The sequence below is a fragment of the Poeciliopsis prolifica genome, unplaced genomic scaffold (genome assembly GCF_027474105.1).
Source record: "Poeciliopsis prolifica strain line A6 unplaced genomic scaffold, Auburn_PproV2 SCAFFOLD031, whole genome shotgun sequence".
Classification (NCBI taxonomy): Eukaryota; Metazoa; Chordata; class Actinopteri; order Cyprinodontiformes; family Poeciliidae; genus Poeciliopsis; species Poeciliopsis prolifica.
In genome coordinates this window covers 4,141,161-4,164,152 of record NW_026562406.1, presented here as the reverse complement: position 1 = coordinate 4,164,152, position 22,992 = coordinate 4,141,161, and the positions used below count along the sequence as shown (strand labels likewise).

General features: G+C 41.5%; 1 protein-coding gene across 3 annotated transcripts in view; it reads left to right on the top strand.

Annotated features, from left to right (window-relative positions):
- The window catches only part of ncor2 (nuclear receptor corepressor 2), a 103,437-nt gene that overhangs the window by 76,531 nt on the left and 3,914 nt on the right, over positions 1–22,992 (top strand). For 2 of the 3 annotated variants that reach the window (XM_055050865.1, XM_055050866.1), the window contains exons 21-44: positions 3,255–3,372; positions 3,816–4,068; positions 6,574–6,738; positions 6,815–6,951; positions 7,547–7,643; positions 7,769–7,876; positions 8,611–8,702; positions 11,610–11,760; positions 11,867–12,010; positions 12,426–12,515; positions 12,600–12,817; positions 14,303–14,648; positions 15,554–15,754; positions 16,136–16,393; positions 17,255–17,425; positions 17,513–17,768; positions 18,594–18,764; positions 18,869–19,239; positions 20,437–20,552; positions 20,636–20,850; positions 20,932–21,066; positions 21,757–21,899; positions 21,979–22,032; positions 22,177–22,368. In XM_055050865.1, the coding sequence (XP_054906840.1) occupies positions 3,255–3,372; positions 3,816–4,068; positions 6,574–6,738; positions 6,815–6,951; positions 7,547–7,643; positions 7,769–7,876; positions 8,611–8,702; positions 11,610–11,760; positions 11,867–12,010; positions 12,426–12,515; positions 12,600–12,817; positions 14,303–14,648; positions 15,554–15,754; positions 16,136–16,393; positions 17,255–17,425; positions 17,513–17,768; positions 18,594–18,764; positions 18,869–19,239; positions 20,437–20,552; positions 20,636–20,850; positions 20,932–21,066; positions 21,757–21,899; positions 21,979–22,032; positions 22,177–22,368 (4,202 nt within the window). The remainder of the gene's footprint in view (positions 1–3,254; positions 3,373–3,815; positions 4,069–6,573; positions 6,739–6,814; positions 6,952–7,546; positions 7,644–7,768; positions 7,877–8,610; positions 8,703–11,609; positions 11,761–11,866; positions 12,011–12,425; positions 12,516–12,599; positions 12,818–14,302; positions 14,649–15,553; positions 15,755–16,135; positions 16,394–17,254; positions 17,426–17,512; positions 17,769–18,593; positions 18,765–18,868; positions 19,240–20,436; positions 20,553–20,635; positions 20,851–20,931; positions 21,067–21,756; positions 21,900–21,978; positions 22,033–22,176; positions 22,369–22,992) is intronic. The other variant, XM_055050864.1, reaches the window with a different exon arrangement.

Sequence of the window (22,992 nt, the reverse complement as noted above, 5' to 3'; positions counted from 1 at the left end):
CTTTAGAAAGGCTCAGTAGAGCTTTACTATATAAAAAAAAAATGCTTACAATGCAAAAAGCCACTGTGATCAATTTATTGATGTGCACCATATCTGAGCTGGCTTCCCAATAATCTCTGTATTCATTTGCACACTCAGAAAAATCGCTTGGAAGTCAGAATTTCTCTTCTGGCTTTGGTGAAATGGAATAAGCCCTGCCTTTTGGTTGAGAAACAGCAGAAATAATCCATTTATTTCCCCACAGATTCAAGGATCCGTGTTTTTCTGGCAGAGTATAGAGTGCAGTTTTCTTTGAGGTTTCATCCTGATTTTGCTCATCTCAAGTTTTAAGATGATTCGTTGCTCATTGGGTCTTTGTCCAATCCCAATTTTCTGAATTCAGATGTCTGCTGGTCAAGTGAAAGTTAAGATCTTTCACTTGAACATGAAGAGAGCATTCACATTGGCCCTGTTTAGTCCGCTTTAGTCAAACTCTACTTCATTTGCCTGTAAAAGCAGGAAGCGAACTGCAGCGCAGGGCATTCTGGATAAATACATCCAAAACAAACGACTCGTGGTCTTTTACCAAAGATGAGCAAAGTCCTACAACCACTACTTCAATTTTGTTCACATTGAAGAAGGAAGTTGCTCTCAGTGTCCTGTGCAGAGGCAGTTGTTCTCGGTGTAGCGCCTCTACAGGCAAAAGGGTAACAATTTTTTCTAAAGATTTGGTTTGTTTGACAAAGTGCAAACCACACCAGCTGAAAGAGTAACAAATGTTGCAATTTTTGTCCCCAATCGAACTAAGTTTATCGGACAATATGGTTTGAAAATACCCTTGAAGTAGCTTTAAGCCATTGTGTTGTTAGAGGTAATATGCGTAAACTGCACAGTCACTGTCTTTTATTCTGCTACAACTTGTGCCTTTTGGAGGCTTGGGGTTTCAGATTGTAACAGTGATTTTAAGATGAGTTTCTGCTGTTGACTTTGTGGTTTTGTTGAGGAAAATTATGGTAAAATACTTGATAGGTTGTTGCAGACAGTAGAAAATGATCGCCAGCTCTGCAAATTTATCAGTGTCTGTTGTGAATGGTCATTCATCATTTATAGGCAGAGGCCATGTTAATAATAAGTGTAAATTTAACGGCTCAATGCAAAAATAATGTGTCAAAATCGGATTGACTTTTTTTTTACTGTTTCTAATACTTTTTATCAATTAAGTTGAGCAGCATCACTTGCATTGTTGCATGTGACCGCTTTCTGAAAAATATCCAAGATTGTAAATATTTTCTAGTTCAGGTCAAACTTTTCCAACATTTCTAAATTGTACGTTTTCATGAAGCATAATGGTTAAGAACTCATAAAACCCGGCAGCTTTCTTTAATCGATTTACCCTTTCTAATGTTTACCAAGAGTAAACAGACCAAGTGTTGTTGCCTGGAGTTTTCTCCTAAATCCTCATTACTGCAACAATCCAACAATTTTCACCACCATTTATGTTGGTTCAAAAATAAATAACAAATAGTGCCCTTGTATTTTCTCCCTCGGCACTAAAATATCTCCCAAAGGAGGCCATGGTGAATAGCAAACTCCCATATCGACCTTTGCTTGTATGTTTAAGCTACAAGTAATCAGGCAAATCTGACCAACATGTTGCACCAATTCACAACATATGTCGTCTTTACAATAAAAAGTCAATTAAACTGAATCATACTGTTTCAGAATCAAGTAAACACATTCCAATTGATTTCTTCAGATTTAAGAAAACGTTTCTAAAACCCGGCTGATTGCACCGAGTCACTGACTTGCATCACTCACTCCTTCCAGATGAGCATCTAGCGACAGCGGACATTCGACTGCAATGAGTCGTTATCTTTGTTGCAATCCCTCAAAATGAACTTGCATGTAGCGACATCGGAAAGAAAAGCTCCTGTTTACCAGGAAGAAGAATTGACTTGAGTTTGAGAAGATGGAGCAAACACTACACACAAAAAGAAGAAACGGAAACACCAATCCAGCAGTTCTTTCTATGTTAGAGAAAAATAAAAAGTTAAGGGCAATAGCCTCTCCTTTCGAAACACAGAGAAGCAGATGAGATCTGAGTCGGTTTTCAGGACGAGAGAGCGCATACAGTTAATCGCAGCGAAATCTCAACCAGTGACTGACATGTGGCTGGTTTTGATGCGCAATTCTAATTTTATTTTTGATTTGAATGCGAGCGAAATCAGACTTCTGTGTGAACTCTTCCTCTTAGCAACACGCATGCACTGAAGAGGAACATATACGTCACACAGCAGTGCACTGTTTATGAAAGTGATAATGGATGGCACCGTCTATGGATCTATTTTACTCTTTTTTTAGCATCAAAACAAGACGCTAGGAAGCTAAGAGAAAAGAAAGCTAAGTTGACAATGCTCACTTCAGCCATCGTTTACGTTCAGCTTTACCTCATCTGACTTCTTCTGGTGTAGAATAATAATGCATGTTGGGTCTTTGACGAAAAAAGTCAGACTGCAGATGCTTTTAAAACCACTGGACACATATTTGATTTGGTTCTACGCATTGAAGTAGCGCAAATATAATTTTATTAAATTTTTTTCTGTGAAAAGATTGGGATTTGCCCACTGTGAACATACAGGGTTATACATCTCTAACCTTTATTTTTATTTATTTATTTCCTCAACTAAAAACAAGCACATTCAAAAACATGTCAGTTGATGTTTTCATGTATTTAATGAACATTCAGATTTAAATGTTTGTTTTTTAAGCATTTTGCTTGCTGAGTGCTAATGAAAGGAAGATTGTCCCATTTCTATCGCTGGCTAATTAATTGGTATTTCCTTTTTTTGTCTGTGCGTTCCTCAGTTGCCAACACGTTATTGTGCCGGGTCTAATAATCCACTGTTCCTACACTGTTGTGTTCTCAGCTTGTATAAATGAGAGTAGTTTCGCAGAGACAAGCATTAACATATCCTGCAGGTTATCTAACTTGTTAACAGTCTTCCAAGAAACAAGTTTTGACCTCTGTGTTAAATCCCTTTAATACCTGCCTAGTTCAGCCTGTCTTTAAACTTTATTGGTTTTTGAGCTTCAGAAGCTCTTAAATTGGTCAAACTCTAGAGTCTTAATTCAGTTGCAGATATTTAAAACGAACAGAACCAGGCACTTTGTGGATGTTTTAAATATTGGCGCTCGTCATCTGTTTGCAAGCCCAGTAAACAGGAAATGCTGTCTCCCCAGTCGGCCTCTTAATACTTTCTGTCTGTGTGTTTTAGGATGACGTCTCCACGCCCCAGCCTGCTGAACTTCTCCCACGACGGGGTCATATCGTCTCTGCAGAAGCCCATGGACCTGAAGCAGCTCAAACAGAGGGCTGCAGCTATACCACCTATTGTGAGTTCTTCTGCAGGGTCTTGTGTTTGTATTTTTTTTCTTCCACTAATAGGTTAATGATTGTAGAAAATTCGGTCTTTACGTCTTTCGGGCTTAGACGCAGGTTGTGTCCTTTACCCAAAAGCAGCTTCGTTTATCTCTGCAGCTGTATCGGCGCTGTCCCCATTTCTCAACTTGCAGAATTAAGCGGTACAGCAGGTGAAATGGTGAAGTCATATTTGTTTAAGATAAGGCAGCCAGATGGACGATGATGGGATAGATTGCTTTGTGGGGCAGAAACGAGATGCCAGGGATTAGTGAAACTTTAGCTCGCCAAGAAATAAGAGATGAGTTTTTGCTATCACGTTGATCAGATACTGTAAGCAGCCCAACCATATGTCAGTGCCTGGGAGGAGCTGGCGCTCGTATGTAACCATCTTATTTCTGTGTTCTCTCGTGTGAAGATGCCAGAGGCCTCTGTGCAGGGCACTCCACGGAGTGGGAAAGCAGTGCAGCCCCCCCACGCCTTGGCTCTGTACCAGGAGCAGATCACCATGGCTCATGGAGAGTCCTCTCAGGAAGTCAAACAGCAGCAGCCTTCTGGCCAAGCAGGCAAACCGCAGCCTTACGCCTCTCAGGCAGACAGAGAGCGAGAGGGTCTTCTCACCAGCAGCCCCCGAGTTCGCCCTCGGAGTCCCTCAACCAGCGAAAAAGACGGTACGCACCTCGGAACGGTTTGTTTTCGCTCCGAGTGAAATGTGGACTCACTTGCACAAGAGCACAAACATATTTGTTAGGATTTTTCCCTGATTTGTCTGTGTATTAGTCACGGACTGGTATGAGATTTTTATAGCATGGCAACTTTGAACGAAAACAACACCATAAGATCATAAAAGTCAAGAAAACCAAAATACGTAACACAATTTAATTACTCTTATTTCAACCAGAAAAGCAAGATTTAATCCCGAGGTTGCCAAAAAAATAATGAGCTTATAACAATGTTATTCATATTTATTTATCCTTCTCTTAATGTTGACATAATAAAGAAATAAAAGTTTTTTTTATTTGTTAACAGCGGAGTTACATTTCTTTTTCCCATTCTTGGACTAAAGAGACCAAGCTGATTTTAGCTGACCAGTTAGTAGGGCTATCTACTCCCATAGCTAGCCTGCTGTTCTCAACCTGCTAGCTCTTACCTCGATGAAGGTGACTGTTTGGACTCTCTGGGTTTCCATACCCTGACCATGGGAGTTTGTAAATAGCATTTGGAGTGACGAGACGTTATTAAAATGTTTAACCTGGGTTAATTGCATCGTATGTGATTAATTAATTTCATTTTCTATATATCAACAAAATAAGCAACATTTTCAATTCAGAATTCCCCATTTGTTGCTAAATTATTGACTAAATAGACACACGAGCTCGACAACAAATACATTTGTTTTTATTCTAGCCTGTTCAGACTGGTGCCAAATGCTAATACCCATACAGCTTTCATGCGTTTTTGGAAGCCCTGATTGTTTGTATAAAACTTTCTAATGCTTTACAATATATATAATCTATCAAAATTAATGTGTTAAAGTCCTGGCCATAAGCATTTGTTCTTTTAATGTTCATTAGCTTTTTTGTGTTGTTGGGAAAGTGTAGGAGCCTTATCAAGTTGAAAAAGTATGACAGACAATTTCCACATTATTGATATTTGTAACTTTTTAAGACCTTTGTGTTCCTCCTTGCAGCTAAAAGCTCAAAGCCTAGTCTGCATGACCTGCTACACTCAGGTATTCATAAATTTATTTATAGAGGTACACATTTATAAATATGCTGAATGAAAGAAAAAAACTGGGTACATTAAAATCCTGCTCAACATGCAGATATAGTAGCATTTGATCTACTTTTATTAAGTAGGTCTGTTCTAGAGGCTCTGACCTTGAGTCTGTTTAGGGTCTTTAACTGTTTCTGGGACACTCCTGGACAGGGGGTCTGATGAATGACCTGCTGCTGCTACTGACCCAGAAGGAAATATAGTTTCATTCAGCAATCTTACAGTAAGGATTCTGTAGAAGATTCCTTACTGAAGGCATTTTCTACCCAACCGTTCAAATGTTGACTCAAAGTTATTGCGTGTTTTCTTTTTTTTTTTTGCGATCTCAGGACAGAAAATGGCAACAAAGCTTCTAATTTCACACACAGAGTTAGATAGTGAAGCTTTATTCACATTTAAATAGACATGGACAGTAATCTGTACCAAGGTTTGCAAAGTTCAGCCATTCATGCCTATCGTCCTTCTCTCGCAGTTTCAAGTCATTTTTATAAAATCCCAGAGAAATGTTTGAGTTACTGGGATTTCTCCAGCTTATTGAATTATAGGGGAACACAGCTCTGCCATTTTCCAACCTGATAGTCTACTGTCTGAAGAGACGAATTCTGCACAGGAAAAAAGCAAATAAAGTTTTAGTGGATTTCTTAACACTTCAGGTTTCTTTTTAATTCAGTAAATATATTTCAAGCAGCATTTATGTGGGTTTTTAACTTATAAAGTGAAGAGAAATATGTAGCTTTAAGCCTGCATACATTTCAAATCTTTTTAAAATTTGCAACTAGAACACACCCAATCTCTGCAACATTTTTAAGACCATATGACTGCAAGCTCCGTGGCTCTTCAGCTGTAAATAAAATCAATTAGATCATGTTGTACATTTTGTTTTGAAGTTTTAATGACACAATTCTGTGAAGTTGTCTGATTTTAACTCATGTCACATGAATCTCATGCCTTAACATTATGTGGCGAACTGCAGTTTGTGCAGATGCATTTGCATGCAACAGAAAAATGCTAAGAAGTCGCAGCGCTGCATTTTCCCTTCAAAGGCTTTTTAGCCGATCAGATTCAGCCACTGCGCCTGTCATGTCACTTGGATGTGTTTTTCTAAAACTCTTTAGACTCTAGGTTTTGGTTGTAGCGTTTTATTTATTTTTTTCTGCATGCACGTCTGCTTATTGAGAGGTGAGACACTGTGGGAATGAAGTGGCATCGAGGGCTGTTTTATCAGTGGCAAAGATTTCAGTTCATTATATAAACAGAAGAAGCTATCCTCAGCGCAGCAGCAGCAGTTCACACATGCAGAGTGACTGTTTAGCAGCACAGAGGAGCGCCTCTTAGACTACATGTAGTCCAGCTTCCTGTTTTATTATGGTGCTGACTCCCTCCATGTGATGATGTTTTAGAAAAGTCCAGAGCCTTCTCTCCACACGGTGACGCCAAGAAGCAGGCGATGGGTCCGGACGACCTCAGAACCTCAAACCTGGGTCGCCAGGTTCTCTTGCCGTATCCCATGGCCCCGCGGGACATGGCCAAGATCAGTCACGACCAACACCTGCTCCACTTCAACTGTGAGGAATCTTCTCCGTCTGCGTCTGCTGCTCTACTTCACCAGTAGAGGATAATTCTTATCTTTTTGTTTTCCAGCGTTCCCACAGGTAGGCCTCCCATCGCTCGCTGGTCTGCCACAGGATAGCGTGCGGTTAGCGGCAGTGAGACCCCTCTCCATGCCCGACCCGCCACCGCTCATTTCCTCCAACAAGCCTGGAGGCTCCATCACGCAGGTATGTTACCACGATGAACTAAGCAGTTTTATAGTCGATTGGCAGAAACAAATACAGTGTATGCTCAGTTTTGATGTTTGAAGCAATTATGTTTTTAAAACATTTTTTAAAAGCAAGAGCAGTGATGACGTAACTGACAGGCCTGTCGCAATAAAATAAAACAAGCTCAATAATTTCCGTTTGCGTGATTTTTTTGTTTTTCTTGTCTCTGACCTTCTACCAAAAACAAAAGGCTTTGGTCTCAACCAGATTTTTTATTTTTTTGGAGGACAGTTTTTGTTACAAAGATTTTACAATTCATTTTATTTGTTGTTTCTGTTTTGTTTTTTTTATTTTGGGTATTAAAAATGTCTTCCAGCTCCACTGTTAAATGCTCCTTAAAATTGAAAGGTTATTGATTTTTGAGAATGCTTACTTGTTTTATTGTGCCATTCCCATTATATCACTTAAAAACGGTCCCAAAACAATATTATCGTTTACCGCAATAACTTTTGGTACAATTTATCGTCCAATTAAATTTGTTACCCTGACATGGTAAGTAATAGGTATATTTACACCGATGACCTAATGTGTGTATGCGTGCGTGTGTGTTCAGGGTACGCCGGTGCAGTTGCATGGAGCGGCCCACGGGCTGGATCACTCAAAAATGCCTCCCGCACCAATGGGATTGTCTTGGATGGAGAAGAAAGTTGGTGAGTAAAACCAGAACCGAATTCAATTGTGTTCTTTTTTTTTTTTTTTTTTTTCTTTTTTAAATAGTTTTACATACTTTTCTATGTTTTGACATAGTGATGTGAATTTTCTCATCATTACGCAGCAGGTCCTTTCCCAGTGGTGAAGCAGGAGCAGTTGTCTCCTCACAGCTCCTCCCAGCCTGATAACTTATCAAACCCAGGGCCGCCTCATGATAACTCCTCTGCTCGTGGTGGGTGCAATGCTTCCTCCCTTTATTATGCGTTTGTATACAACTGATTGGTCCTGGAGCTGTGCTTTTATACATGTGGTTTTGTAGGAATAACATCTGGAAATTGTAGAAAAATACACGTTTTTACGAGAAATGCACAATACATCTACATTAGCATTAGAATCGGCCAATGTTTCTCATCTTATAGCGTATCAGAATCGATCCAATAAGTGAAACTGAGCCGATATTAGAACAGATGGACATGTGGTGGTGGTGCACTTAGATTAGCTAACCAACTAAACTAAGTGGTTAGCTAGTTTAGCTGGTGACTGCTGGTGAAGCTTTGCAGTCACCAGCAAAGCTTCCGCCTCACAGACACCCCTCCCCCGCCTTCCCTACTCGATTCCTCCAGACTAGCGGCTGCAGCAAGCAACAAACACCTGGAATAAACGCACATCTGCTGAGTTCCTTCTCAGTGCAACATTCTTGAGAAAGGTTGTAAACGGCACGATGTAGAGAACAGGAACTTCTTAAAGAGACAGAGGCCAATTTCAAGTTGTCAAATTGATGTATACAGCATTTAAAAACAATTGAAGGTTTGCCTGTATAAATGCCTTGGTATATAAGGTCCTATCTGAGGAGGTTCTGTACTTTCACAGTAAACATTTCATTAACCTTTTTCAATTTTTATATATTATTTTTCAAGAGAGTAAAAACAATGCCTTCAGGTGTTATATAATTCTTCTCTTGTCCAGGTGTCCAAGGAGGCAGCATCACTAAAGGTCTTCCTGGGACCAGGATACACCCGGAGTCTGCGGTTTCTTACCGAGGGGGCTCCATCACACAGGTGAGCTCAGACCAGCAAGATAGACTATTTAAAACTATTCATATGAAAGAGAGGATTAACTGTGGCATATATAATCCTGCAGTAGTCGTAGTTTATTGTAAGGACACCACAGTGTTTTAGGCCTCACAGAAACGGTCTAAATCAGGAGTCTGCAACCTCCAGAGCCACAAGTGACACTTTGGACCTTCTTTAGTGGCTCTTACAAAGTTTGGCAAAAAAATTAAAAAGAACCAGTTGATATTTTTAAAGCTAGGTGTAACAACAAATGAAGGTTTTTAGTAGTTCTTAATTTTATTTCTGACATTTCATTTGAATTTTTACAAAGAATGACAAAAAAAAGCACTGGTAATGTGTTTTTAGAGCAGATTTTCTTGTCTTTATGTTGGAAGGTATGAACTTTTTCTTTCTGTCCCACAAAAAAAACAAAAAAACATCCTTTTTTGCTAGACTGTGATTATCTTTATTTTAAGTTCTAAAATATGTCACAAGTTGTCCCTTTTTTTTTTTCTTCCTTCAAAAGGTCATGTGACATTTGCAGCTCTTAAGACGTTTTATTTGGCTGGCATGAGAGTAAAAAGGTCTAAAGATTACTGACACCATTTCTAAAGCAACCAGCCTCACGGTTGCGCATTATAAATATTGTGCTGACAGAACAAGTTTTGACTTTCTTTTTTGTCCTGTGGCCGACTGTCCTCTTCCTCTTTTTGAAAACCTCCCAACATAATGTGAAATAGTGTTTAAAAACGAGAGCACCTGTTGCGTGCTACACTTTATCCTGTTTGTTCTTTGACTCTGCAGTTCAGGGAGCTTTGCTGAGGTTAATGTGATTTACCCGAGACCTACAGTCGACGCCAATTGAAACCAACACTGTAAAACCGTGTTAAGGTTCACGCCACAGACAAGCTTGTACTCCACCCACATCCTCTGATCGTTTACTTCTTAAAAAAACACACACACACAAAATTTAATGCAGCTTTTGCCCTCTGAACACACAAGCTGCTGTCAAACATGAAGCGGATTCTGCGCGCTTTCAACGTTTGCTCCTGTGATGCAAGAGAAACAGACGAGAGTTGGTGAGAGGTCAAACGGCAGCCCATGTGCGGTGGCTGCTGCTGGATTTCCGCCGCACTGTGACATAACCGCAGCTCTGAATGGATCCGTAGCCGTGGCAACGGGTACACGCTGTGCCGCATCTGTTCCCTCTTTTATTTATCTGTGTACTTTAGATGCTGGCTAAACCTGGTCACTGATAGGTCCACTCCAGTGTTGCGTCCAACTGGCACTGGAGAGCAAACAAGCGCAGAGGAGGCCGTCATCCGCGAGCGTTAGGGGCGAACAAAAAATAAAATGAAAAACAGCTTAAATGAAAATTCGTCCTCATGTCAAGCTCAACTCTTGACGGATTGATAGGTGGATGTGCATGTGTTTGAGGTTTTCTTGGAGAGCAGGTGAGGACTGCTTTGGTCATTACTACTTTGTAAACATACATCCATCCCCTCTCTCCCCTCTTTTGGTAAACACTTCTTGGAAAAGCTGCAGCCAGCAGATTACAAGGCCTCTCCCAGTAACTGCTGTCTCTCCTTTTCACCATCCACTCATGCAATCATCTCTTGACCAATCAGTGCGTGGAGAAATATGACTCATGCCGAGCACAAGTGTTGTTATTCAAGGTTTAGTTTGACCACGAATGTTATGTTCTGCTTTCAAGCCGCTTCACCTTTCCTTCGTTTAGAAACTCTGAAATTCGTGTTCATTTTTATGTTTTCATTAAACATAAAAATGTTTTAACATTGTCTGGTTAAAACGATGTGCAAGATATTTGCTGCAGGCAGAAATGAACCTCCTATACTGATTGTTATAGCAGCAGAGCTGTAGAGGTCTAAAATTGATTAAACATGATTCATTTTTCATAGATGTGTGCAATATAGACTACTATGTTTAGCAATGTTTCTGAAGACAGCTCTATGTTGTCCAGAGCAAACCTCAGTGGAGTGCCAGGCTTCTGTATCAGATTGTTTGGCTTCTTTAAGTCAATGACTCTGATGGTGAGTTCCTTCCTGTATCCTGCCTGCGTTTTGCAAACACAGCTATTTTCCTTCAGCGCCTGCCTTTCGCATCAGGATGGCGTTCGTCTAAATCCTCTGGCTTTTAAAGCCCATAATCATCTCCAGTGATGCTTCCAGAGATTAATCGTTTTCTGATCTCTGATTTTTCCCTCAAGATAAATGAAGAGTCGTCACCTTATAACTGACAAAATCAATGCAGAGCTGATATTTTAAATATTCTTTAGTATCTTTTATAAGCTGTTTTTGGAATTAGTGCAGCTTAAACACTGTGATGCAGGATTTCCTTAGAGTATGTAAATCCTTATCCATAAGTTTTCCAAAAATCTTGGCCCGCAAATGGATTCAGCTTGTGTAGTGGTCAATAGGAGGATCCAAAAGAATTTACTAATGTAATGAAAAGAAACCTGAGATTATTTTAGGAGTCCTTTATTCCTGCATCGCCAAATGTAAATATAACCACACGGTTTTTATTAGGGTTGCACCAATTGCAGTTTTTAAAGATTACCAATCTTTAAAAAGCTTGACCTACCAATTTTGACCGATAATGATTTTTTTGTGTGTGTGTCTAAAACGTCACTAAATAAATAATTGAAATATTTTTATTTATTTATTTATTTTTAATCAGACTTTGTCATTAATGATCGTACCATGCAAAGAAACAAGTTTGAGAGTAATAAACCTAACTATTCATGGTTGCTTATTGTTCGGTGGTTCCTTCTGCACCAGCATAATAACTAACCCCAATCAAAGTCATAAGTAGACTGCGGCTGCTGCTTTTTGCAGAGATATCAAATTTGTGCCTCATTTTATGCCTCATTTTCTTTTTGTGTCTTTATCCCAGGGGACACCAGCAGATGTGCTGTATAGAGAAACCATATCACGTCTGATCTCGGAGGACAGTTCCAGCCGAGCTGACAGGGAGCGGGACGAGGCGCCATCTAAAGGACAGATCCTGTACGAGGGCGTCAGCGGGCAGATCCTCTCATATGACCGTGAGTACACGAGCTTTTAGTAACAAGATTGCTGACCTGCCAGGTGGTACACTAGGTGTTGAAATGCTTATGTAAAACACTGGATCCGTGTGAATGAACATCACAGGGCAGCAGTCTCAAACTCCCAAAGAAGACGGTCGAGGATCAGGTCTGTCTGGAGAAATCCTGGGTCTGAAGCGACCTTATGATGTCATGGAAGGAGGCAGAGGGCTGCCAATGAGAGACGCTCTGTCTGCTACCAATTGTGAGGGTAAGACAGGAGTGAGCTTAACTTCTCATTTGACATTTATTCTGACTGAGGTAGCATTCAGCAATGAGATATCATTGTGTTCATACAAAAAAAGAAAAATATCCAACATTACTGAAATATTTCTACTTAAAACATTCATTCTGTTGATAAACACATTTGAGACTCATACACTCTTAGCCTATATAAATAAATATATCCACCTCATCACTTCTAAAAGTGTCTCACACAAACAAAACCTTTTTGTTTCAAAAAGGTTTTTGTCCGCAGCAATGCTCTCTGCGATCCAGACAGCTGGAAAAATCCTCTCCAAACAATGGTTCTTTCTCTCGAGTCTTATTAAAAAGTCTTTTAACAGTACAGTGAAAAAAAGCGTCTGAGTCCTTTGCTGCTGTGCTTTGTTCCACCTTCACCTCAGGTCTCATCGGCCGTGCCATGCCTTACGACAGAGAAAGCCCTCACCACCCGTCTTACAAGGATACTCATATCCGAGGCTCCATCTCTCAAGGTAGGATGCTTTAAAATGCATTTCAAGCATACCGCCTGTTGTTTTCATAGGAGAAATGGGTTGAACATAACCTTCTGATTGCAGGTATACCCCGCCATCTCGACCCTCAAGATGCCTACATGAGGAGGGAAGCCAAGCAGATGAGGCGAGAGGCGTCCCCGCCCCGTGGCGCCGGGTCCCTTTCTGACCCAATGAAGGGCAGAGAGGGCATCGTGCCCACGGTGAAGGAGCCTGGACGCTCCATCCACCTCATTCCAAGAGACGAGGGAAGACAATCATCCAAGGAGGGCATCATATCACAGGTATGCGCTTGATGGTGAAACGCATCATTCCACTGTTAGTTAGGAGTGTGCTAGTTGCTCTTTTTGGGGGCTGATTCATCAGCTGAACCAGCCCAACCAAACATCCTTTGGGTTCTTTAGGCTATGATCGCACAATTTCTGAGTGCTGACAAATCTACCCACACCCACTGGGTTACGACCAAATGATGGCTAACTCTCACTAAGGAAGAAAATGATCTATCATGTTGAACTGTTTAAAAATTGAGTAGAGAACCGTTCTCACTGACTCAAAATATCCTGCCTTTAATCACAATAATCTCCTCCTCAGTTAGTCATATTTTATAACATCATACAAGCAAATCCTATTCTGTACTTAGAAATCACAAATTTTCAGGTTTCTAATACATTTAACTAGGTTTTATCTGTAGATACTTTAGCTGCTTATGTTGTTAGATACTTGTATTGCAATAGGGTATATTTTGTTTGCGTTGCTGCTGTAAAAGGTGAATTTTTCACACTGAGGTATTAATAAATAACTACTCTATTCACATTTAAACCCAGATGCTCATGCTGAATATTAGGGCTTTACAGAGTTTACATTTAATTAAGTATTTTCGCTAAGTGTGGCGATTTTGTTTTTAAACGAAGTGCAGATTTCTATATCCGTTCAGAACCTCCACAAGAATGCAGAGTTATGCTTCTGTCAGAGCCTTGAGTTTGATATTTTAATCTGTAAAGTCCATCGTTTCTTCCTATGAAATAAACATTGTTTATTTAAAATCTACATTTTCACACAATTTGATGTGGCAACATGCAGGATTTAACGCATGACTGTGAAACAATCTCAGATGTAATGCCGTATCAGTTCAATGTTAGTAGTTTCAATCACGATCTGAACTCTGATGTTGCCGTGCCGTCGGACCGCTGCTCAGCGTCGGGAAGGCCTCATCTCCATAAACAGTCCCAGTTTTAGAATCTACAATAGAAATGCACATAAAAAAAGAACAGTATGCATAGATAAAAGGTTCCAGGAAGTCAGGTTCTGGAGAACAACTTTCAGGAACCCGTAGTTAAAATACGCCTTCAGCTGAAATTTAATGGCCCTTGTATCTGCTGCAGTCAATGGCTGCTGGAATGCTTCTGACACATGTAGGTCAAACTAACTTTATGAGACCTGTAATGTGAACCCAGGGAACAAATGCACATATAAATGAGGTGATGTGCAATCATATAGTTTTATTGAATGAATGTCAAACTGATATTTGCGTGTCCTTCTTTAACTCAGAGAAAATTAATGATTAAACAATCTTAACAGCTATTGTCTTGCTCCGAAATATTATGCAGAACATAAAAAAATTAATGTATTGCAGCAAAACTGAAGTTGGTGCTAGCCTAGAGATGAGCTTTAACTAGAAGTTTGAAATGTGTTTCTCAGTTTTTTTATTTTTTAAATGACAGTAGACCAGTATAGATGCCCGTTTTTCTAAGCTGGTTCATTTCTTGCAGGGCGCAGCTGGAAAGCCGGACGCTGCTGGCTCTGGGAAACGCCACGATGTCCGCTCCATCATCGCCAGCTCGCCGCGCTCCTACCACGGCACAGCCTCCCACCTGGAGATGCGTCCTGACAGAAGTCGGTATGAGGAGGGGCCCAAGGGTCGGCCCAGTGCAGTGGTCAGCACGGCCAGTCCCATACCGCGCTCTTCTCCGCTCACCCTGGGTTCTGAGCAGGGAGGCAAAGCCCACCACAGCCCCATGGGATACGAGGAAAAAGGTGCTATTCGGACCCCGTACCCTGGGCCGTCACATCGTGGATCCCCACTGCCCAGGGAAGCCAGTCAAAGGCAACACGAAGGTGGGAACATCCAGGGTTCATACTGGTTTTCCATTTGGTGTCTTCAAAGTGCTTGATATTCAAACTGCACAGTTTTGGAATAAAGTTCAATCTAATGTCTGATTAAAAGCTTCGATTTTTACAGTTGAAGCCAGATATTTTCATACAACTAATAAAAAGGACAGATATTTTTCACTGTCTGAAGTTAAATAAGACTAAACTTTCCTTGTTTTAGTTTAGTTGGAATCAACTAAATTATTTCTTTTTCCTAAATGCCAAAGAACGTAGCAGGAACATTTTTGTAATAACTTTCTTTGTGTGTTGTTTTCGAACATTTGATCTGAACTGGAACGTCATTTGCCCAAACACAATTTGTTTGGATTGTTGTTGTGCAATGAATTTTTATCATTCCTAATTTCTCAGTTACTTATCTATCTGTGTTTTAAATAAAGGTTGGCCTGTACTGTACACGTTAAACAACGTTAATGAAACTGAAGAGATTTTATTCTTGGAGCATTCGAGTATGTTGGGTGTATAGGAGATATATTCCAAAACATAACATTTTGTTAGTTTTTCTTGTCTGTAGAGTTTAGAAAACTATCACAAGACACTACAAACAGTAATAATTGACATCATATAACAGTGATTTAAATTGTCCTCTTTAGTCCATTTGTCTTATGTTTTTCTAACAAAATGTGCTGCTGGAAACTTGAGTTGAAAATGTTTGAATTTTCCCATGAGGAAAGTGTGTGACCTCTGCAAATCCAACACACAGACGGAACAGTGACTTTATTTGTTTTTGCCGCAGGTTTTATTTGTAACAGGCAGCGATTGAGACCGCATTGCGGTCAAATATGTCACTTTTTATTGTTAATAAAATTCAGATTCCAAACTTTATTTTTTTTTTCTTTTTCCTGTTGATTCAGGGTCCGGAAAGAATTCTTCCCAGGAGCGTAAAGCCACACCGACTCCCAGAGAGATGAGGGCCACCAAGTCGCCGCTCACTGGCGTTGTGGATCAGCAGGCCTACGAACGGCTGCTGCCCGGCCTGGGAGCTTCAGACATGTACCGCATCCCCTTGTCCTTTGACCCTGCGGCGCTGCCTCGTGGAATCGCCATCGACCCAGGTAAATCACAAAATGTTAACCTGGCCCTCTTCCAAGACTCACTCAATCTGTTTTCAGTTGTTGCGAAGGTATTTTAATCTGTTTTCATGATGAGATATTGTCTTGATGATGTTAAGCACCATCTGTGCAAAAAAGCCTTGGCACTACTCCAACATAAAATATCCAATTTGATTGAATTTTGTACAATTTTGAATGTGCAATATTCTTTTGCACATTCTGGTCTTCAATTGAATTCATAATAGACTTACAAAGCCTTAAACTTGACTTGGTGAAATCTGCAGAAACACTTGATTGCAACCCGAGAAAACGATCAGTTTTATTTCATCTGTGTCCTTAAATGACTATGAATGATTTTCAACATTTCCTATTCTTTACTTGCAGGAGCTTATTACTTGCCTCGTTCCCACTTGGCTCCCAACCCGGCGTACCCTCACCCGTATCCCTACCTCATCCGCGGCTTTCCCGATACGACGGCCCTGGAGAACCGTCAGACCCTGATAAATGACTACATCACCTCGCAGCAGATGCACCAGTGGCCCGCGGCCGCCGCCATGGCCGCGCAGCGCTCAGACCTGCTCAGAGGCCTCGCTCCTCGAGACCAAGCGCTTCCTCTGTCCTACTCTGCTGGTGCCCAACGCGGTAAGGCTAACGCTGCTTCCAGTCCCATCCGCACTCTGACTCACACTTGCACTATTTTTAGGTTGTTTGGCAAATTGAAACCCAAATCTGGCGTCCTATGCTTACAGAACGGTTAGGGTTACCTTTTACTGAACAGCGGCAATATCCGTTCAGCCTGGGTTTGATCTGATAGTCGGGTATGCAAACAAGCTGGCGCTCATCCTCCTGCTTCACCAAGAGACGAGGCGCCCTTCGTTGTTGTAGGGGAATACGAGCTGCTGCCCGACAAGAGAACAAATCGTAGAAATCAGACCCAAACAGGATTGTTTTACATGAAACCTGACAGTAGCCTCCATTGGTCAGCTGCACGGTTGCATAAGTAAATTCTTTTACTTTCTCATTGTTTAAATAGCTGATTCCTTTGCACTGGCAAATGATCAACAAATATGACCATTTGAGTGGTTAATAATTACAAAGAGAGCAAAGCTGCTGATGTAATGCGGATATTATGCCAAGGTTAACTACCCTTTGAATTTGTCTGCCTTTGTTTTATGTTTATTATGCTCACTTAAACATTTATTGACTTCTGATGTCATGAAATCACAAAAGGCAGAGAGGGAAAATGAAAGGATAGCCCAAAGCAAGGATATAAAGTTTTCACATATCATCACTATTACTGAGAATCTTTGCATAGGAGAGAGTTTGCATAACTCTCTTGTTGCTATCACTTATGGATAATTCATCCTCTAACAGATCTTCTTTAGTTTATTTGTGTTACAGTGGCATGTTGTACCTCAAGTCAGAAGCAGAGCTGAGCCTCTTTACTGGAAAAATTAAACTGCATCTTGATTTGGGTCTCCTCCTCCTCTTCCTCCTCCTCAGGGATCATTGATCTTTCTCAGGTGCCACACTTACCCGTCCTGGTCCCTCCGTCTGCAGGGACGGCCGGCTCCCCGATGGATCGCATCACCTACATCCCTGGGACAAACGCTGCGTTCCCTCCCAGGAATTACACCAGCTCATCCATCTCTCCCGGTACGCAGCCATATTATTGTGAGCATCTCCCTTACAAAATAATACCATGTTTTTATCTGTTTAAGATGACTTTCCCCCCCTCTTTTTTTCTTTTTGGCATTCCAGTCGGCACCTCACACATGAGCAAAATGCAGAGCGCGTCGTCGTCGGAGCGGGAAAGAGAACGGGACAGGGACCGAGAGCGGGAGCGAGACAGAGAGCGAGAGCGGGAAAACCGGGAGCGGGAAAACCGGGAGCGGGAAAACCGGGAGCGGGAAAACCGGGAGCGGGAACGAGAGAGAGATCGGGACAGGGAAAGAGACAGAGACCGGGGAGGTTCTTTAGGAAACGTGGAGCACGCCCCCATCTGGCGACCAGGTACCTAAATTATTCGGTTTTTCTGCCTTAGTCTGTGTTTGAAAATGTAGTTTGTGTTCGCTCACTTTGCAAACACAAAATGTGTTTAAAGGAGGGATTATGTGGCGGATCAGACCTCAGATGTACATAATTGTGAAGTAAAGGGAAAATGCTTGGGGTTTCCTTTGCAGATTATGTTGAGTGTTGGGCAGTAAAATGTTGGTCTCTTCACCACAACTGCTTCTCTGAATATCGGAGGAAATATGGCTGAATACAGAATCAGGGATTGTATTGGTGCTTGAAAACCTTGAAAACTCTTGAATTTCAATTCAAAGTGTTTTCAAGGTTTGGAAAATGCTTGACTTCTGCATAAAGTCCTTGAAAATGATTGACATTCAAACTGCACAATTTTGAATTAAATTACAATCTAATATTTGATCCAAAAATGTTATTTACAGCTGAAACCAGATATTTTCACAAACCTATTGACATATTTTTTTTCTCACTGTCTGAAATTAAATCAGACTAAACTTCTCTTTTCAGGTTAAAATGACCAAAATGACTTTATGAAACAAAATTTTGTTATATTTTATTTTACCTTGTCCTTGCTGTAGAATGTCAAAAACCATCACAAGACATTATCAGTAGCAGAATTAAATAATATGATGTAAGAAGGGGAAAAAAATTTAGAAAAACAAATGCCTGCTTCCTTCCATGCTTCACACTTATGCAATTTTTACATCCGTCAGATAAATTCCCACTAAGAGACACTGAAGTTGTTGTAACATGACAAAATGTGAATAAGTAAAAGATGTTTGTACAGTAACATGAGTGTGTGTTTCTCAGGTACAGAACACAGCCTGTCCAGCAGCAGCAGCGGCAGACCTGCGTCCCAACCCTACAGCCACCAGCATTCCCCGGTGTCTCCCCGAACCCAGGAGAACGTGCAGCAGAGGCCAAGCGTGCTGCACAACACCGGAGGCAAAAGTCTTTCCGTCAGCGAACACTCGTCGGTGTTACGGTAAGCCGGAGTTGGGCTTCCTAAAACTATAAAAACATGTCATCCAATAAAATGTAAAAAAGAAAAAAATATGTGGTATGTTTTGTTTTTCTTTTTCTTACCAGGCCCATGCCCTCAGCATCCCGCCTCCACGGTTTCCATAGCTCCTTCCAAAAATCAGGTGTGCCACCTGACGCCTACCAATCTGCCATGGATTCAAACATAGTCAAAGAGCAGAATCGCGATGGAGGCAAATCCAGGGGCGGTCTGCCCAAACACTTGCAGGAGCAGCACAGCACCTCCAGCAAATCTGACCCCAAGCTTTGCAGTCCCAGCTCTGGAGGAATTTACCCCGGCTCCTACCCCCCGCCCGCCGGCCGTCTGCTGCCCTCCCAGTCGGAGAACCCGTCCGGCCGCGAGGACAGCGGCGCACCGAGTAGAGAAAAGACTCAAAACAAACCGGTGTCAGTTCAGGAACAAGACATCCGAGCGCTGGGTAAGAACGCCACCGCTGCAGCCGGCTTCGTTGACGAGATCGTTTGGCTTCAGGTTTCTTGTTTTATGGGAAGATATGAAACGTTTGGTGTCGCTGGAGATATGAAGGAGTCCCACTCATGCAGTGGTGATTTGATCATTAGCTTTGTTTTCATTACAAATGTATGCAAAACTGTATCAGTATAAAATTAATATAAATCATATGGTGAATTGAAACAGATCTAAAATCAAATCGACTAAATTCATGAGTATTTTTTACTAAATGGTTTGATTTTTCCTCTTTTTAGACTTTTTTTTTAGCAGCATCTTCCTGTTTTTTTGACCACACATCTCAAACTCTTCACACTTGGTAGTTTTCTTTCAATCGGACTGAATGGATGCCACTTGGGGCTTTAACTCTTCATGGCTAAATTCAAAAAGTTGTTTTAAGCAGTCACTGTTTATTCACATCAGTTTGTAGGGAAGCAGATGATCCCACTGATGTTGGGACGCGTTCATAGACTCAGACAGCTGAGAGCACAGGTCATGTTGATCCCTTGGATTTGGTTGATCCAGCTGAAATGTCAGAAAAAGAAAAACATAGTGAGCAATGAAGCTCACCATCTGTGCAATATTTAGTGACTTTTCAGACTAAAAAAAAATTCAGAATCGGCAGGCCAGGATTTTTACAGATCAGTGATCGGCCAGAAAACTCCGATCGGTACACGTCTTCTAAAAACTGTGTTGGAACCATTATTTCCACTTGGCCAACCAGGAATAAATGAATTCTGACAGAATCTCAAGTTTGTTTTCATTACATCAGTGAATTACTTTTGGATCCTCCTCTTCACAGACACATCAGCTCAACCCGTTGGTGGTCTTTTGTATATTTGTCGATGTAATTTTTTTTTTTTTTTTTGTGCACACTCTACTTGTATGAGTCACTGATGCAAAAGCAGTTAATTGTAGTGTCACTTCTGGCCAAAAGTTCTGCTTACTTGCTATTTATGCAAAGCTCTCAGTGCAAAAAACCCGAGAAGAGGAAACTGCGGCTCGTCACCTGTTAGTGAAACCCGCTGAAACTGTGAAGACTTTTCAAAACGTGCATGTTTTTATTAAAACGATTCGCTTATTGCTTTAAAGGGAAAGTCTGAGCTAGCTTTGAAAGGCTCAGATGTGTGTGTGTGTTCCTGACGTGTCTGGATTTGTTCCTCAACAGCACCACAAGGACTCTATCGACCCCCATCAGAGGAGAGACTGTCTCCAAGCCAACAGCCCCCGTCCCCATGTGTCAAAGGCAGCCAGAGAGTCGTCACTTTGGCGCAGCACATCAGCGTAAGGCCGCGGCGAAGAGCCGTAACCAGGAGATAAAATAAAAGCATCATGTTAATGTCTTCCATGTTAATGTTTCTGTCCAGGAGGTGATAGTTAAAGACTACAGGGACAGCCAGCAGCAGCAGCAGCAGCAGCAGCAGCAGCAGCAGCAGCAGCAGCAGCAGCAGAGCTACCACGGCTCTCCGGTTCTGGACCTGACCCGTCCATCCAGTGCCTCACAGGCCCCGCCCACGTCACAGGAGTCCGCTCAGACCTCCCGCTACTCACAGGGTTTTAGTGGGGAATGTAACCGAGACAGGTAGGAAACGTGGGCCGGACTTTGAAAATAAGAATAAAAAACTAATCACGCCATCACATGTAATAATCACGTTGTTTGTAGATCTCCGCAGCAGCAGAAGTCATCCCCCGTCAACGTTTCCAATGACTGCATTGAGCCGGTGTCTCCTCCCGCATCCGGCTCTGAGCCCGATGTCCAGGGAGGGGCTTCCTACCCCAACGAGCAGGGGGAACAAGGGTAAGGCACAACCTTGAAAAGGCTTGAATTTTTATTTAGGTGTGTTGAATTACACAGTTCTTGATCAGCGTAATTGAAATGAAAGTTGTCTTATTTTTTTATATGTTATATAAGGTTATTGACATTGGGTTTGTTGGTTTTTCTGTTCAAATGGTTTTATTTTCCGAACAGACAGATTTATAGGGCGAGTGTGTGAGACTTTTCAAAACAAACGATTTTGAAAAGTCTCTTTTTTTGTCCCTACTATGTACACACATTTGCAACATCTTCCATTATAAATTTTTTTTGATAACTCAGGAAAAAAACATAGCAAGTTTTCCTTTGTTTTCATCTGCTGAAAGTCTTGTCTTTCTTAGAAAATTCAATTTCCTCTTAAATGGCTTCTTCTGTAGATCTGCTTTTTGCTGAATGCGTGTTTCAACATGTCACTGATATTGAAAATGTGTCATTTTGAGTCTTCTTCAGTCAGAAGCACATTGCATATTCCGTGCTGTCATAATGTGAAAACAGTAGATTTGTAGTATTTTGTGTAAAAGCACTCAGTGTGGTGCCTGCACTAAACAGAAAAATCTTTGATTCCAGTCAGCCTTCATGTCATCAGCTGTTTTTTTGTGCACAAAAAACAGATAGGGGAATTAAACCAAGTGATTCTAAGTGTGTCTGAATTTCCTGCTGGTTTTCCACCACCAGGCTCGGCTCCCGCTCTCCGCCCAATACCTCCCAGCCTCCAGCTTTCTTTAGCAAGCTGACAGAGAACACGTCTGCTATCGTGAAGTCCAAGAAGCAGGAGATGATCAAGAAGAGGACGGGCGACGGGAACGACGCTGAATTCAGTGAGCCTCGCCGTACGGATGAAAACCATTAAAAACCAGAACCAGCCGATCTTAACCTCTGATTCCCCTGTGATTCCAGATGCCGGTCAGCCAGGAACGGAAATCTTTAATATGCCAGCCTCCACTACTGCAGGTACGCTGTGTAATAGGACGACTGACTCACATTAAAGTGTTTTCAGACTCCGCTGTGTTCTGACGGAAATGAGGCGAGCTCGGTTTGGTTTCAGTTAAAAACTGCTTCTTCACTTTAAAAACCCGCGCCTGTGTTCCCGTCCAGGCCCTGTGAGTGTGCGCAGCCACCCGGCTCCAGAAGCATCTGGCAACTCCATCGGCCTGGAGGCCATAATCAGAAAGGCCTTGATGGGAAAGTACGATGACTCATCGGAGGAGCGCTCCCCGTCCAGCGCTGCTAACCCGACAGCTTCTGCCATGTCTGCAGACGGTCGGGCTGAAGACTCCTTCTCACAAGGTGCCAGTCTTCACTTATAGTCGACGCTTCCCGCGTTGGGCCGCTGTTTTTAAACCAGGGCTTCTGCTGGCTTCACCAACTCGAATGTACGAATTTGTAAGACCATTATGAGTGGAATTTAAGACAAAATGTACCAATGATAGATGGAAAAAAATCAAGCTTGCTCACTAGCAAGTGTATGTTAGTAGCTATTTAGCAGTAGCCGCAACCATCTTGAGTCACAATGAAAGTGTTGTGAGTGTGACTCAAATTCTTGCCTGGAAAAAAAGTACACAGAATATACAAGATTGAATCATCCTGTCAAGGCAAAGTTTAAGTCCTGTGATGAACATATTAAAGTTCAACTTAAGTTTTTGTAATGAATTCAAGACATTTGATCATTTTAGATGCATGAAATTAAGACCTTTTATGACCTTCAAAGGACAAGCGGACTCCCTTTTAACTCCACTTATATATATGCTTATAATGTAGAGCACCTGGATATGGTTTTTATGAGGCTGACCTTAAAAATCCTTTTTTATTGATCTTTTTTGAGAATGTGAGATTATTTGGGTTTTAATAGCTGTAAGCCTTAACTATCATTTAACGGAGGTAAATGCCCTAAATTTATCGGTGTGTAATTCA